At 64.0% G+C, this 13,300-nt stretch overlaps 2 protein-coding genes and 1 non-coding gene across 6 annotated transcripts; 1 reads left to right on the plus strand and 2 right to left on the minus strand.

The window, feature by feature from the left end:
* Positions 1–2,701: 2,701 nt before the first annotated feature.
* On the minus strand, positions 2,702–4,992 carry RPLP2 (ribosomal protein lateral stalk subunit P2). Of its 2 annotated transcripts, none has more exons than XM_040464329.1 (5): positions 4,857–4,992; positions 4,591–4,714; positions 3,980–4,028; positions 2,899–2,997; positions 2,702–2,812 (listed from the first exon to the last, which is right to left on the minus strand). In XM_040464329.1, exons 2-5 carry the CDS (start codon positions 4,711–4,713, stop codon positions 2,739–2,741), a joined length of 345 nt encoding a protein of 114 aa, XP_040320263.1. In that variant the 5' UTR covers position 4,714; positions 4,857–4,992; the 3' UTR covers positions 2,702–2,738. The 2 variants fall into 2 exon arrangements, with proteins under 2 accessions (XP_040320263.1, XP_040320262.1); XM_040464328.1 differs by having other exon boundaries at positions 2,702–2,815; positions 4,857–4,991.
* Positions 3,814–3,947, minus strand: LOC121022830 (small nucleolar RNA SNORA52). Its single transcript, XR_005787119.1, has one exon. It is a non-coding gene; the product is annotated as a small nucleolar RNA SNORA52 (small nucleolar RNA).
* Positions 4,993–6,721: 1,729 nt separating the features above from the next.
* PIDD1 (p53-induced death domain protein 1) lies at positions 6,722–12,809 on the plus strand. Of its 3 annotated transcripts, none has more exons than XM_040464326.1 (16): positions 6,722–7,195; positions 7,895–8,283; positions 8,563–8,976; positions 9,296–9,505; positions 9,596–9,650; positions 9,822–10,023; positions 10,109–10,234; positions 10,339–10,518; positions 10,596–10,743; positions 10,868–11,003; positions 11,089–11,239; positions 11,333–11,438; positions 11,541–11,659; positions 11,740–11,853; positions 11,975–12,180; positions 12,437–12,809. In XM_040464326.1, the coding sequence occupies exons 1-16, from the start codon at positions 6,837–6,839 to the stop codon at positions 12,678–12,680; spliced, it is 3,159 nt and encodes a 1,052-aa protein (XP_040320260.1). In that variant the 5' UTR covers positions 6,722–6,836; the 3' UTR covers positions 12,681–12,809. The 3 variants fall into 3 exon arrangements, with proteins under 3 accessions (XP_040320260.1, XP_040320259.1, XP_040320261.1); XM_040464325.1 differs by having other exon boundaries at positions 6,723–7,195; positions 11,333–11,456; XM_040464327.1 differs by having other exon boundaries at positions 7,089–7,195; positions 7,932–8,283; positions 11,333–11,456.
* Positions 12,810–13,300: the final 491 nt, after the last annotated feature.

The raw sequence follows: 13,300 nt of genomic DNA on the forward strand, positions 1-13,300 counted from the left end.
CCCTCTCTCTTTCTCTCGTTCGGTCATTTTCTTGCACTCGGGGGTGGGTTGTTTTTTTTGTGGGTGGGGGGGGGCCCCCCCCCCCCCCCCCCCCCCCCGCTAATTGCCCCAGCAGGTGGAGCACTCCTGTGATGTCACCCTCACACCCTTCCGCATTTTTCTCCTGGAGTGTAGGGCAGGCATAGTCTGGCTTGGATCCAGGAGCCAGCCCTGCACCTCACCCCACCTTCCAGACAAGGGGCTGGTCTGTGCTGGGGCGGTGGGATGCCTCTGCCTCCTCAGGAACACCCACACCCTAGGCAGAAGCCGGTGCCAGGGCTACGGAGGTCTGGGCTGCGGCTCAGGACTGCACCCCCCACCCCCTTCAGGCCCAGGCTGAGAAGCCAGAGCAGGGCTTCCCCAGGACAGGACCATCTGGGTCATGCTGTCCATCCCTCAGCCTCTGTGCTCTCAGCCACCCATACTTGGCACCAACGGTGTGTGGGACAGAGGGACTGCACAGGATAGAGCAGTGGAGCAGGGTCAGTCCAGACCCAGCCCTATTTGAGGGGTGGGGGGAGGCATTGTTTACATAAGCTCAAAATGAGGACTGATGGGGGACTGGGGGTGGAGGGCACAGGACTGCCTCGGCTGCGGGACAGCAGGCACAAAGGCCTTGGGGGTGGGGAGGGGAGCCCAGACCGGGTATTGGGAGAGCGGAAAACGGCAGATATTTAACTGAATTTGACTTAGACCAATTGACCTTCTCTACCCCCAAGTGCCTTGGATGGATGTACAGTGCAGAGACTATGGCCCCATCAGGATGATCAAGGCCCCTTCTGACTGAGACCTTGGGGAAGCTGCTGGAAGCGGCAGGGGGCAGGAGGTATGGTACAGTGGGGATGAAGCACACCCCAAAGCTGGCCTGGAAAGCCCAGGGGTTCAGCAGGGTGACCACCAAGAGGTGCAGGCTGAGCCAGGGACCTGCTCCAAGGACAAGCCAGGGTCCAGGCCCTTCCTGCTTCTGAGGGACTGTGGGGCCTTGAAGGGTGGCCCTGCCCCGGTGCCGGGAGACCTCTGCCCCCATTTCCACATCAGAGTTGCACTGTTTTGGATACACATCCCTCTCTCCAGGCCCCTGGGACTGTCTGCTCTGGAGCCAGGAACATAGCAGCACTTCCAGGAACCCTGGCTGGGGGTGGGAGGTGGCCCCCCTCCCTCCCAGTGTGGATGAAAACCCTGGTGTTTGCTCTGTAATCATATAAAAAAAAATATCTTGAGAGAGGGCACATGTGAGCACGTGGGGAAGAAGGCAGGGGAAGAATCCCAAGACGTGGGGCTGGATCCCAGGAACTGTGAGATCATGATCGGAGCTGAAATCAAGAGGACCCTCAACCATCTGAGCCACCCAGGCGCCCCTAAAAGGTGGTTTTACTCAAGCAGAGGTACGGGACCCGAGCGTGTAAGTACTGACCTGCTGTGTAATCATTCTGCCAGGCGGGTGTCGTGCTTCCAATCCCACACAGGACCCTTCTCTTCCCTGTCTGAGGTCTGCCCACGGACTTTAGGCCCCCTCCCCCAGGGAACCTGGGGCATCCACAACCCCACCCTCCTTGCCCCTTGCAGCACATGCTGCTGGAACACGTGCGGTGATGCCTCGTGGCCCGTGTCCCACCGACCACAGGGGCGGGTTCTACCTCCTCCCCCAAACCCGAGTCCCACGCTCGTCCCCACTCCTCCGGGTAACCAGGAGGGCCTCAGGCCTTCTTTCTTACATCCATCCCATACACACTCCTGTCCCACAGGCCTCATCCTCCCTCCCTGAGAGAGGCCCTCCACCCCCAGACGTTTCTTTTATGCTCCTTCCTTACCTGTTTCCTGCAGAACCAGCCACGAGGAGGTCAGAGCTGTAGCCTGGCACGAGATGCACATACAGTACAGCCCGGTGCTGACCCAGAGCCATCAGAGGGAGAATCAGAGTGTCTACTGAGTGGTCTGGCATTGGTGGGCAGAGGACCTAAGGCCCAGGAGACTATAAACCACTGCAGGGCCAGGATGGTGGCTGGATGGGCACGGGAAGGCCTGCCCCTGGACTTAGGGGGCACATGGCCCAACATCACTGCTTACGAGCCCCTTCCTCATCTGGCCAGACCGTCAGATAGCTGTGGTAACCAAGCCTCAGAGCAGGAACGTGACTGCCCCGAGGTGCCGAGATTAAAAGTGGAGCTTGAACACGAGCTGGAGCCCGGACTCCACAGGGAAACCTACAGATCGCACATGCACCACCACACCTCTTTCTCGTGTGTAACTGAAAAATGCTACCAGTCTTGGGGCAACTGCTGGCCTCCACCAGCCAGAGCCCCCTGAGAGCACTGCAGACCACCCACTACTGCCTTTGAAGTGTTCCTGTGTGTCCCCTGAAGGCTTCGCTTCCTGGGGAGGCCCCGGCAGTCCTCAGGAGTCAGGACTGTGCCTAAGAAAGCTTACGTTCCCTCCAGAGCCTACTCAAGGATTGGCGCACCCTAGATCCATAGGAGGTGCCCCCCCCCCATCCCAGGTAGCCATCTCTGCACCAGATCCCCAGTTCCTCACGTCACCAGGAAGGGCTTGGGTTTCTCCTGGAATGAAGGCCTGCCCACCCACGGTGGGACCCCCTCTTCCCCCACACCTGCCCTGTGCCAAGGCCGCACTCTTACAAAACACTCACAGGTCGCTCAAAAAATACGTAAAAAGGGTTTTATTTGCAGGAGAGCAGGACTCTAATCAAACAAGCCAAATCCCATGTCATCATCCGACTCCTCTGATTCTTCCTTCTTCTCGTCTTTCTTCTCCTCTGCTGTGGGGAGGAAGGGCACAGTGAGCAAGGCCCACAGCGCATGCCAGATTCCCAACAGAGACCCTGCCCCAGCCTCCACTTACCTGCAGCTGGGGTGGAACCAGCAGCGGGAGCTGCAGATCCTGGGGCAGCAGAGACGGCCACCGCCCCACCAGCAGGCACACTGGCCAGCTTGCCAATACCTATGGAAGTCAGGGGAGAGGAGATCAGAGCAGGTGCTCACCTGAAGGCCCCGTGGGGGTGGACAAGACAGTCTGCCCGATATAGGGAGACATCACCAAGTGCCAGCGTCACAAGCTTCTCTGTCCTCCCACACAGGCGGCTCTGCCTCTGCCACATACACGCACCCCAGCCCCCTACAATGTCCTGTCTGGAAACTGTCTAGGAATCCCCCCCCCCCCCCCCCCCAAAACACCCCTGGGTGACCACACCCACCCCAAAGGAAGCTGGACAAATGCATTTACATCCGGGACAGGACTAAGTCAGCTACCTGGGTCCAGATCCTCATCCCCAGCTGTTTGCCGAGCTGGCTGTGCCCCATGAAGTACACACACAGGAATAGAACCACCGTCCCAACAGCACCACTTCCAAACAATTCCATCAGCTGCAGCCTCATGCCACCAGAAAACCATCTGCCCGGCAAAGAGGGGCAGGGACCTGTGGTCTCTCCCACACCCAGTCGGTGTTCCCAACCCCCCGAGAACACATGGTGAGATCTGTTCATAAAACCCCAATTCCCGGCTGTCTGGGTGGCTTAGTCAGTTAATCCGGCTTCGGCTCACGTCATGATTTTACAGTTCGTGACACATCGGGCTCTGTGCCGACAGCGCACAGATCCTCTGTCTCCCTCTCCCTCTCACGCGCACGTTCTTTTAAAAAATAAACAAACATTAAAAAATATATTTAAGATGGAAATAATACCCAGTTCCGAGCCCTGCAGGTGGGGTGGGCAGCCGGCCCGGTGACAGCACCAGCACCCTCTGCTGCCCTCCCACACAGAATGTCTAGAAGCATCCCCGGCACAAGCCCACTGAAGCCTGCTCACTTCTCTGGGTGAGGCTTCTCGAGTGCTCTGGTCCACAAGCGAAACCTGGCAGGCCACAGGCTGACCGGCAGGGATTAGGATGGACCACGAGAACGAAACCCCCCAGCACACAATCTCACCCTGGGCAATGACGTCTTCGATGTTTTTTCCGTTCAGCTCACTGATGACCTAGAACCACAACCAGCAGTTACCAGAGGCTCACTACTGCGCCCCACACCCTAACTTCACCTCCTAGAACCAAGGAGCACAGAGAAAACGCCCCCGAGCCTCGAGCCCTGCCCTGTCCAGCCCAACCCTTATGGCCCGCACGTGCGTTCTCTAATCTAAGCCTGCCGCTAGCGAGAACCGGAGCACTCCCGGCATTTCCCGAGCAAGAATCGCACAGCATCTCGGTTTATCCTAGCCACACGCCCGAACGTTAGTGAGGCGGGTGAAAGACAACGTCATTAAAACGCGCCCTGCCCTTTCCACTTCTCTAACACAAAGCCACTTGGACGTTTTAAACTGCGCTGTAACTTCCATCTCGGGTCCCCGGAACCAGGCTGGAGTCCGCCTCACGCCCCCCCCCCCGCCTCACTGTCCCTTCTTTGGGGTCGCAGCAGCCCCGCGCCCGCCCCGAGCACACCAAGCCGCGCTTTCTCAAGGGTGAAACCCGCGCCGCCGAGGCCACAGGCCTCCATATGCACAGGGTCGGGCCAGCCGGGGGCTGCGGGGCCTGCGGGGCGGCTACCTTGTTGAGCCGGTCGTCGTCCGCCTCGATGCCCACGCTGTCCAGAATCTTCTTGATGTCCTTGGCACTGGGGGAGGCATTGCCCCCGAGGGCGGCCAGCAGATAGGAGGCGACGTAGCGCATCCTGAGGCGGGAGGAGACGGCGGCGGCGTGACTCGGAAGCCGTCCGCCCCGGCCCCCTCCAAGACCCGGCCGGCGCCTGCCCGCCCCTCCCCGGGACCCCCACGGCCCCCACTGCCCGCGCCCTGGCCCCGCCGCCCACTCACTCGGCGGCGGACTAGCCTCACGCGTGCGACCTCGGCGGCGTCAGGGACGGAAAGGAAGTCGCAGGCGCGGGGGGCGGGGGTAATCCGCTACCCAGAAGCCCCCGGGATCCGTGTGCCGCGCCGCGAGGGCGCCTCCGAGTGACGTCACACGGCGCCCAGGCGGCGGAGGCGAAGAGGCCTCGCTCCGTCCAGTCCCGCGGCAGCAAAGGCGAAGGGCAGCTCCAGGGCCGCCTTCCTGTACCACGCGGGGAGGAGTGTCCCCCGACCTTCTTGGGATGGCGGGGCGAGCGAGCTTGCAGCGCGGCCGCGACTCCCGCCACACATCTCTGTGCGGCGGACGTGGCCGTCGCCGTGGGAGGACTCTAAGTCCCATGGTGCACCACTACCGGAAGTGCGGGCGCGCTTTCTGTGCCGACGCACGCGGCCGGCTGGCTGCCCGTTGGTTCCTGGCCGCGGGGACTGTGGGGACCCGCGGTATTCCCGCGCAGCCAGGCCAGTGAGGTGGGCGAGTCCGGCCCGCGCTCACACTGCGGAGCCGAGCGGCCTGGGCCTGGTGGCTGTACCCCTGCGGGGTCGTGTGGACTCCGAACTCACCTCTGTGTCCACGTGCCACTTGTTCACTGCACGGTATCCGGGACCCCGCCGCCGGTTGGCGTGGCGAGAGGGAGCAGGCCTGGCCCTGCTTCTCCGGAACCTAAGTTTAGAGCGCGCGAACACACAGAGTAAATAAACGAGTCGATCCAGACCGAGATAAGCTCGAAGGGATGAGGTGGCCCTGAGAGCTGGGGCGAGCGCCAGGCAGAAGGGTCAGGTGCAAAGGCCTCACCGTGGCTGGGGATGGGTCCAGAAGCAGGAGCCAGCCCAGCCCGTGGGGGGCTGTCACAGCGAGGCCAACCTTCGGGTGTAGTGCATCAAGCACGGGTGTGTTCATGCAAACCACACGGTTCCTGTGGGCGGCCTCGCTGTCTGGCGCAGAAAGGTTTTCTTGTTCAAGGTCTCACGGTTGGGGTAAAGTGGGGAAACTCCTCGCGAGGAGGGGACTTCTGCAATACCCAGGGAAGTAGCCGGTTGTGATTTTTATTTTTAGAGAGAGAATAATACATGAGACCTACCATTTTAATCACCCGATTCAGTCGTATTGGGTCCACTCACATTACACAACTGTCCCCGTCATCCATCACCAGACTGTTTTCCATCTTCCCAAGTTGGATTAGACAGTAACTCCCTATTTTCTCTTCCGGTTCCTGGCTCCTGCCATCTTAATTTTTTTGTCTCTATGAATTTGGCTACTCTGGGGACCTCGTATTAGAGAAAGCACACAGCGTTTGCCCTTCTGGATCTGATCTTTCGTTTAACGATCTTCTGAAGGTTCACGCACGTTGTAATGCGTGTGTGCGCGTATCCCAATTTTGTTCCCTTTTAAAGCTGAATAGTATTCCTGTGATTTATTTTAAGACTTCCGGCAGCTACGTAGAAACTGAGTGGGGGACAGGAGCCAGGAAAGTGGGGGCCTGGCAGAACTGCCCATCCTGGGGGAAGGGACGGTGATAGCTAGGGAATCGGAGGAAAGAGGGTGCGGCAGTGTGGGCAAATGAACACAGGGACGGCAGGCTCTGAGAGCCAGACCTAGTCTGAAGTTCTTGGCTTTGGCCCTTACCGGCTATGAGTCCTTGGGCAAGATCTAATCTGTCATAGCCTCCATTTCCTTTCCTTCGAGGTGCAAAGATTGAAAAAGGCAACGTGCGGGGAAGCCCACTGCTGGGTCACTTGGCCCAGAGCGATTGCCAGTTAATAGGATCACAGGAGCTGGGACAAGGTCTCTAGAGGAGCCCCAGGAAGGCTCCGGGGAGAAGGAGGCCCCTGAGGCTGGCTGGGAAGCGGCCCGTTTAGAGCTCTGGCTTCTGGCAGCAGCTGCGATCGGCCCCCAAAGCCTTCCTCCGTGCCGAGATTTGCACCAGCTCACTCTGACAGGGGCCCAGAATGCCCAGCTCCGGAGCAGGGCGGGCCCGAGGGCCAGGAACCTCTGAAAGGGCGGGTTTCCCAGCCGCTACGCGGGCCCTCGCGGCGGGAGAGGCTGGACTGAGACAGACTAACAGGAAGCCGAGTGCAGCTGGGCTGGCGGCTGCCGGTTGGGGTCCGCGGCCGCGTCTCCGGGGCTGCAGGCTGGCAGAGGGCAGGCGGGGCGGGGAGGGACCCCGAGGCCGTTGCCTGCGGTCCCGCCACAGAGCTAGGGGTGTCCTGACTGGGTGGGACCGGGAGTCCCGGCCCGCTCCGGGAACTCACCGGCGGAAACCCGGCGCCGGACGCGCACCGGGGACCGCGCACAGCCTGGAAGGCAGGTACGCGCGCGGGGCGCTGGCGGGCGGTGGGGACGGTGGGGGTCGGGGGTGCTCTCGGGGCCAGGACCGGCCCCCAGGCGGTCGGAGCTCTGAGTGTGCAGACCACTGCCTTCATCTTCCGACCGGGAAGCGTGGGAGAACCCTCCTCCAGCGGTCACGAAGTGGGGTCCCATCACCCCACACACTCATTCACTTCTCTGACACGTGCCGGCACAATCACCCTATTCCACGTCTGGGCCACTGCCTCCACGCGGCAGATAAGAGTCCCTGACCTCTGGTCAAAGCTCGTGGGTGTGAAGGCTGGAGGTGGGGCTGGACCCAGAACTCTGAAAGGGGCGGGGAAGGGAGACGGCCAGGATGAGCTGACAGCTCCAGGATGGGCTGACGGCTCTAGGAGTCCCTTGTGCCAGTGTCCAGAATTGGGATGCGAAGCCTCGCTTCTCCCTCCTCTCCCACTACCCCCGCCCCAGCAGGTTTCCCAGGCTCCTCTGCACACAGGCCTCCCTGCGTGCTGCCCTCCTAGCTCTAGGGCGCTCATTTCCCAGCCCTGTTCCAGCAAAGATCTGTGCAGCCGAGGCCCTGGGCTCTGTGGGTCGTCTGGCCTGGCTCAAGGACTCCCCTCCAGCCGGAGTCTCCATTCCCCTGAGCAGGAGGAGGGCCCAGTCCCACTCCCTCCCACTCCTCCCCCTGACTCTGCAGCCTTCCCAGGCCCTGTCTGAGCAGGCCTGCCTGGCAGGCTGGGACATGTCTGGCCCCCGAGGACGGCCAGTGGGCGATGGCTGCGGTGGCGGAGGGGCTGGAGCCCGAGGCAGCTGCTACAGAAGATGCCGCACAAGATGCTGTAGATGCTGTGGATGCTGTGGACGCAGAACCCGGGGACCCCCCTCTCCTGGTTGGGAGCCGGCTGAGCCTGGACCTGTACCCTGGGGGCTGCCAGCGGCTGCTACACCTGTGTGCCCGGCAGTCCCCGCAGCTGCTGGAGGTGCAGTTCATGCAACTGAGCAGCCACGAGGACCCTCGGCTGCTAGAGACCACCCTGGCCCAGGTGCCGCGCAGCTTGCGGCATCTTCGCTCCCTGGTCCTCAGAGGTGAGCCCCACCTGGTCCCACCCCCTCACAGGGTGCAGCTGGCTGGGCCCGGGCTCCTGGACACCGCAGCTCCCAGCCGACCCTAGCGTGGCTGTCTTTCCTGGGGCAGGTCGTGGGTGATGGCTGTCAGCCCAGATGAGCCTGCAGTGTCCGTCTGCTGGCGTCTCAGTCTGTCCCCGTGTGGGTGGGGTTAGGAGAAGTCTGTGCCTCTGAGCGGGGACCTGACTGTGGCTCTGAGGGCCACATCTGCCTTCCCCCTTTCGCCTTTCCCCTTTCCAGGTGGGCAACAGCGGGATGTGCTGGGTGCCTGCCTCCGGGGCTCCCTGACCACACTGCCTGCTGGCCTGAGTGGCCTGACCCACTTGGCCCACCTAGACCTGAGCTTCAACAGCCTGGAGACGCTGCCGGGCTGCATCCCCCAGATGCATGGTCTGAGCACCCTCCTGCTCTCCCACAACCACCTCTCAGAGCTCCCTGAGGCTCTGGGCGCCCTTCCCGCCCTCACCTTCCTCTATGTGACCCACAACTGCCTGCGAACGCTGCCCAAAGCGCTGGGAGCCCTGACCACCCTTCAGTGCCTCGATCTCTCACAGAACCTTCTGGACACTCTGCCCCCTGAGATTGGAGGCCTGAGCAGCCTCACCGAGCTCAACCTGGCCTCCAACCGGCTGCAGAGCCTCCCAGCCTCCCTTGGTGAGTAGGAGCCGTGGCCCTCTTGGCTCCCTGGGCCTGACGGGGAGTGCCCTGGCCTCCACTCTCACGTGGGCCCCCTTGTCCTCCACAGGGGCCCCTGCACACACAGGCTTGGCCCACCCCGGAGCCTCCACCCCCCTAGGTGATCCTTGCCTGCCTTCCCTTCCCCAGCTGTGGAGGCCCCTGCACAGACTTCCCAAGCCCCCTGAGTCTGGCCGGAGCGGGCGGAGACAGGACTAGTGCGAGTGTCCCGTCCTGGCCAGGGCTGGGGTGGCCCTGCGCAGCCCTCTGCTGGCCCTGAGCTGGCACCTGCCCGCAGCGGGGCTGCGGTCCTTGCGGCTGCTTGTTTTGCACAGCAACCTCCTGACCTCGGTGCCCACCAGCCTGGCCCACCTCCCGCTGCTCACCCGCCTAGATCTGAGGGACAACCAGCTCCGGGACGTGCCCCCTGAGCTACTGGACGCCCCCTTTGTGCGCCTTCGGGGGAACCCCCTGGGCGAGGCCCCGCCTGCCCTCCCCAGTCCCCCAGGTAGGCCTGTTGCTGGGGGAGGTCAGGCCACAGACAGGCCGAGGGGGCAGGTGCCCTGGCTGTTCTAACAGCTTTCCTGTCCCTCCATAGGGACACCGACGATCCCAGAAATGCCCAGACTGTTCCTGAACTCAGATTTGGACAGGTGTGTTGGGGAGGAGAGATGGGGCCAGACAAGCATGTCCTGGCCCTGTCACCCTGTCCCTGATGGACACCTTGCTCATGCCTCCGGGGTCTCCCACGGTTTCCTAGGGGTGCCCAACTCAGATGCACACATGCCTTCTGTGTCTGACTGGATGTCCGCCCTGTCATGCAGCTTCCTCGTGACCCCCCAAGGCTGCTCGGTGACCTTGGCCTGTGGCGTCCGCCTGCAGTTCCCTGCTGGGGCCACTGCCACCCCTGTCAGCATCCGCTATCGACTACGGCTGCCGGAGCCGCGACTCGTCCCCTTGGGTCCCCACGACTCTCTGCTCAGCCACGTCCTGGAGCTGCAGCCCCACGGGGTGGCCTTCCAGCAGGCACGCCCAGAACAAGTCAGGGGTGGGGTGCAGGTGATGAGGGCCCAGGCCCGGGCCCAGCGCTCACGCCACCCTTGCCTGGCAGGAGGTGGGCCTGTGGCTGCTCTTTGTGCCCCCGCGGGCCCGGCGTTGCCGTGAGGTGGTGGTCAGGACCCTGAATGATGACAGCTGGAGTGACCTGGAGACTCATCTGGAAGAAGAGACACCCAAGGTGAGAGCCACTGTGGCCCTACCCCCGCCTCCGCCCGACGGCTCTGCCCAGACCCCGTCCCCGCTCTGACCCTGTTCCCTCTGACTCCCGTCCCCCGTGCCCAGCGGCTCTGGGCCCACTGCCAGGTGCCCCACTTCTCATGGTTCCTCGTGGTTTCGCGTCCTGTGTCCAATGCCTGCCTGGTGCCACCAGAGGGGACGTTGCTGTACTCCTCGGGACATCCTGGGGTCAAGGTCACATTCCCCCCTGGGGCCACTGACCAGCCTCGGCAGGTCTATATGCAGGTACAGGCAGGGCCAGGGCGGGCGGTGGGGGCCGCCTCAAGACAAAGGTGAGCCTTCAGGTGGCCTCTCTGCCCCAGGTGGTGCGCATGGCCAGCGGGGAGCTTCGGGCCCTGCTGGAGGAGCCCGGGGCGGCGGCCAGCCCCCTGCTCTGCCTCTCCCAGAGCGGCCCCCCCAGCTTCCTCCAGCCGGTCACAGTGCAGCTGCCTCTGCCCCCCGGCGTCACAGGTGAGAGGCGGCCGTCCGCTCGGCCGGCCCACCTGAGTTCCTGGCCGCTGGGTTGAGGGGGCAGCGCTCAGACGGGGAGCCCCTGCGCGGGTGGCCTCAGCCTCCCACCCCCTCGCGTCCCTAGGCCTCAGTCTGGATCGCTCGTGCCTTCACCTGCTGTACCGGACCCCTCCCGAAGCCACGTGGGATGACATCACCACTCAGGTGGCCCTGGAGCTCACCCACCTGTATGCTCGCTTCCGGGTCACGCACTTCTCCTGGTCAGTGCCCCCCCATCCCCCCCCGCTCCCTCGGCCCCTCCCCGCAGGACGCTCGTCCCGGCCACACTCACGCGCAGCCCCGCAGGTACTGGCTCTGGTACACCGCCAAGACCCGCGTGGAGGGCCTGGCCCGCAAGGCCTGGGAGCGGCTGCGGCTACACCGCGTGAGCCTCATCGCGCTGCAGCGACGCCGCGACCCCGAGCAGGTGCTGCTGCAGTGTCTGCCCCTCAGCAAGGTGGGCGTCTGCCAGGGCCGAGGGGTGAGGTCCGGGTGCGGGGGTGCGGGCGTGGAGCTCCGAGCCAGCGGGCGCCCCCTCCCCCCCCCCCAGGTGGATGCCACCCTGCGGCGGCTGCTGGAGCGGTACCGAGGCCCCGAGCCCTCTGACACGGTGGAGATGTTCGAGGGCGAAAAATTCTTCGCTGCCTTCGAGAAGGGTATTGACGTGGATGCTGGTATGCCCCCCCCTCCTTGGGGGCGGTGGGTGGACGCTGGGGTCTGTTCCCCAGGCTCCCCGCTGAACCCATCCCCGCCCCCAGACCGCCCAGACTGCGTGCAGGGCAGGGTCTGCTTTGTCTTTTACTCGCACCTGAAGAACGTGAAGGAGGTGTATGTGACCACAACCCTGGACCGACAGGCTCAGGCTGTGAGGGGCCAGGTGGGTCAAGTGGGCAGGGAGCCAGGCAGGCTGCCTGGGCAGAGGCCAGAACACTGAGCCCCACCTCATCCCATCCCCAGGTGTCCTTCTACCGGGGAGCAGTGCCCGAGGACGTGCCCGAGGAGGCCGAGGCGGCCCGGCACCGGAAGGGCACAGACAGCCCGTGGATGGCCACTCTGCCCATCAAGCTGCCGGTGTGGCCTGGGGTGGGGGGCAGTGTGTGTGAAGGGGGCAGGGGTGGCACAGAGGCCGGGAGCGGGGAGGCCGGGGGGGGGGGCAGAGGGCAGGGCTCACTGCACCCCTTCCTCCTCACAGAGACTGCGGGGGTCCAAGGCGCCAGGGCAGGGGCAGGGGACTAGTCTCTCCCTGGCACCTTTGAACCTGGGTGATGCTGAGACCGGCTTCCTGACCCAGAGCAACCTGCTGAATGTGGCCGGACGCTTGGGCCCTGACTGGCCAGCTGTGGCCCTGCACCTCGGCATGCCCTACCGTGAGCTGCAGCGCATCAGGCATGAGTTCCGGTGAGTTCCTCCGGGCCTGCTAATGCTGGCTTTGGACCAGCCTCAGGCCTGGGTCCTGGCAGCCGCCAGGAGGACCTTCCCTGAGGCTGGCTGAAGTTCTGCCCCAGGCGGGTGGGGACAGGGCCAACGGGCAGGAAAGGGAGGGTCTGGCCACATCCCACCTAGGGAGCAGGGAACCCGCCCTAGGAGGGCGAGCAGAACGTTGGGTGTGGCGGCTGGGCCTCTGGGTCACCACTCCCCCTGCCCCCCCCCCCAGGGACGACCTGGACGGCCAGATCCGTCACATGCTCTTCTCCTGGGCTGAGCGCCAGGCCGGGCAGCCGGGGGCCGTGGGGCGCCTCGTCCAGGCCTTGGAGCAGAGTGACCGGCTGGACGTAGCCGAAGAGGTGAGGGCGGTGTTGGAGCTCGGCCGCCAGAAGTATGAGGACAGCATCCAGCGCACAGGCCTGGCCCCACCGGACCCTTCAGCATCACCGTCCCCAGAGTCTGCCCAGGCCTAGACCCCACTGACTTTGGGCTGGCCCCTGATGCACCCTGGCCAGTGGGTGCCTTCCCTGTGCGTGGGCACAGTGACTCCCTGTTCCCCTCGCCCCTACCGCGTGTAACACATACGTACTGTTCTGGTGGCTTCTCAGAGCTCAGTTTATTTGTTGGGTGGAAGGCGGGTGGCCTGAGATCAGAGGCCTGGGCTCAGCTGGGATGGGGCCCTGTGTGAAGACTTCACTACCTGCTCGCCTGCTGCTCCCATGTGCCCGGGAGGGAGAGGGGCTACAGCTGCAAAGTAACCGCGAGGCACCGGTGGGTAGGGTCACCTGTGTGCGGGGTGGTGCGTCAGCCCTGTTGGCGGGCAGGTGCCCGGCCAGCTCCCATCTCTCCAAGCACCTACTGCGAGGCCCGGGACGCCACCCTGCCCTAGGACACCCCCGTCGCAGCATTCTCTGCCACCTGCTGGCCCGGCAGGACTAATCACTGGGTCCCTGGCCCTTGCGGGGGCGCGAGGCCCAGAGACGAAGGAGGGGCCTTTTGGGGCCTCCGGGCCGCGGCCGGGCGGGCGCAGTGGCCGCGGCGGCCGGGAGGGGGAGCCGGAGCCCGCTTGCCGAGGGCCGGGGGCAGGGGGAGG

Source organism: Herpailurus yagouaroundi, unplaced genomic scaffold (assembly GCF_014898765.1).
Source record: "Herpailurus yagouaroundi ecotype Mexico unplaced genomic scaffold, PumYag 438, whole genome shotgun sequence".
NCBI classification, from domain to species: Eukaryota; Metazoa; Chordata; class Mammalia; order Carnivora; family Felidae; genus Herpailurus; species Herpailurus yagouaroundi.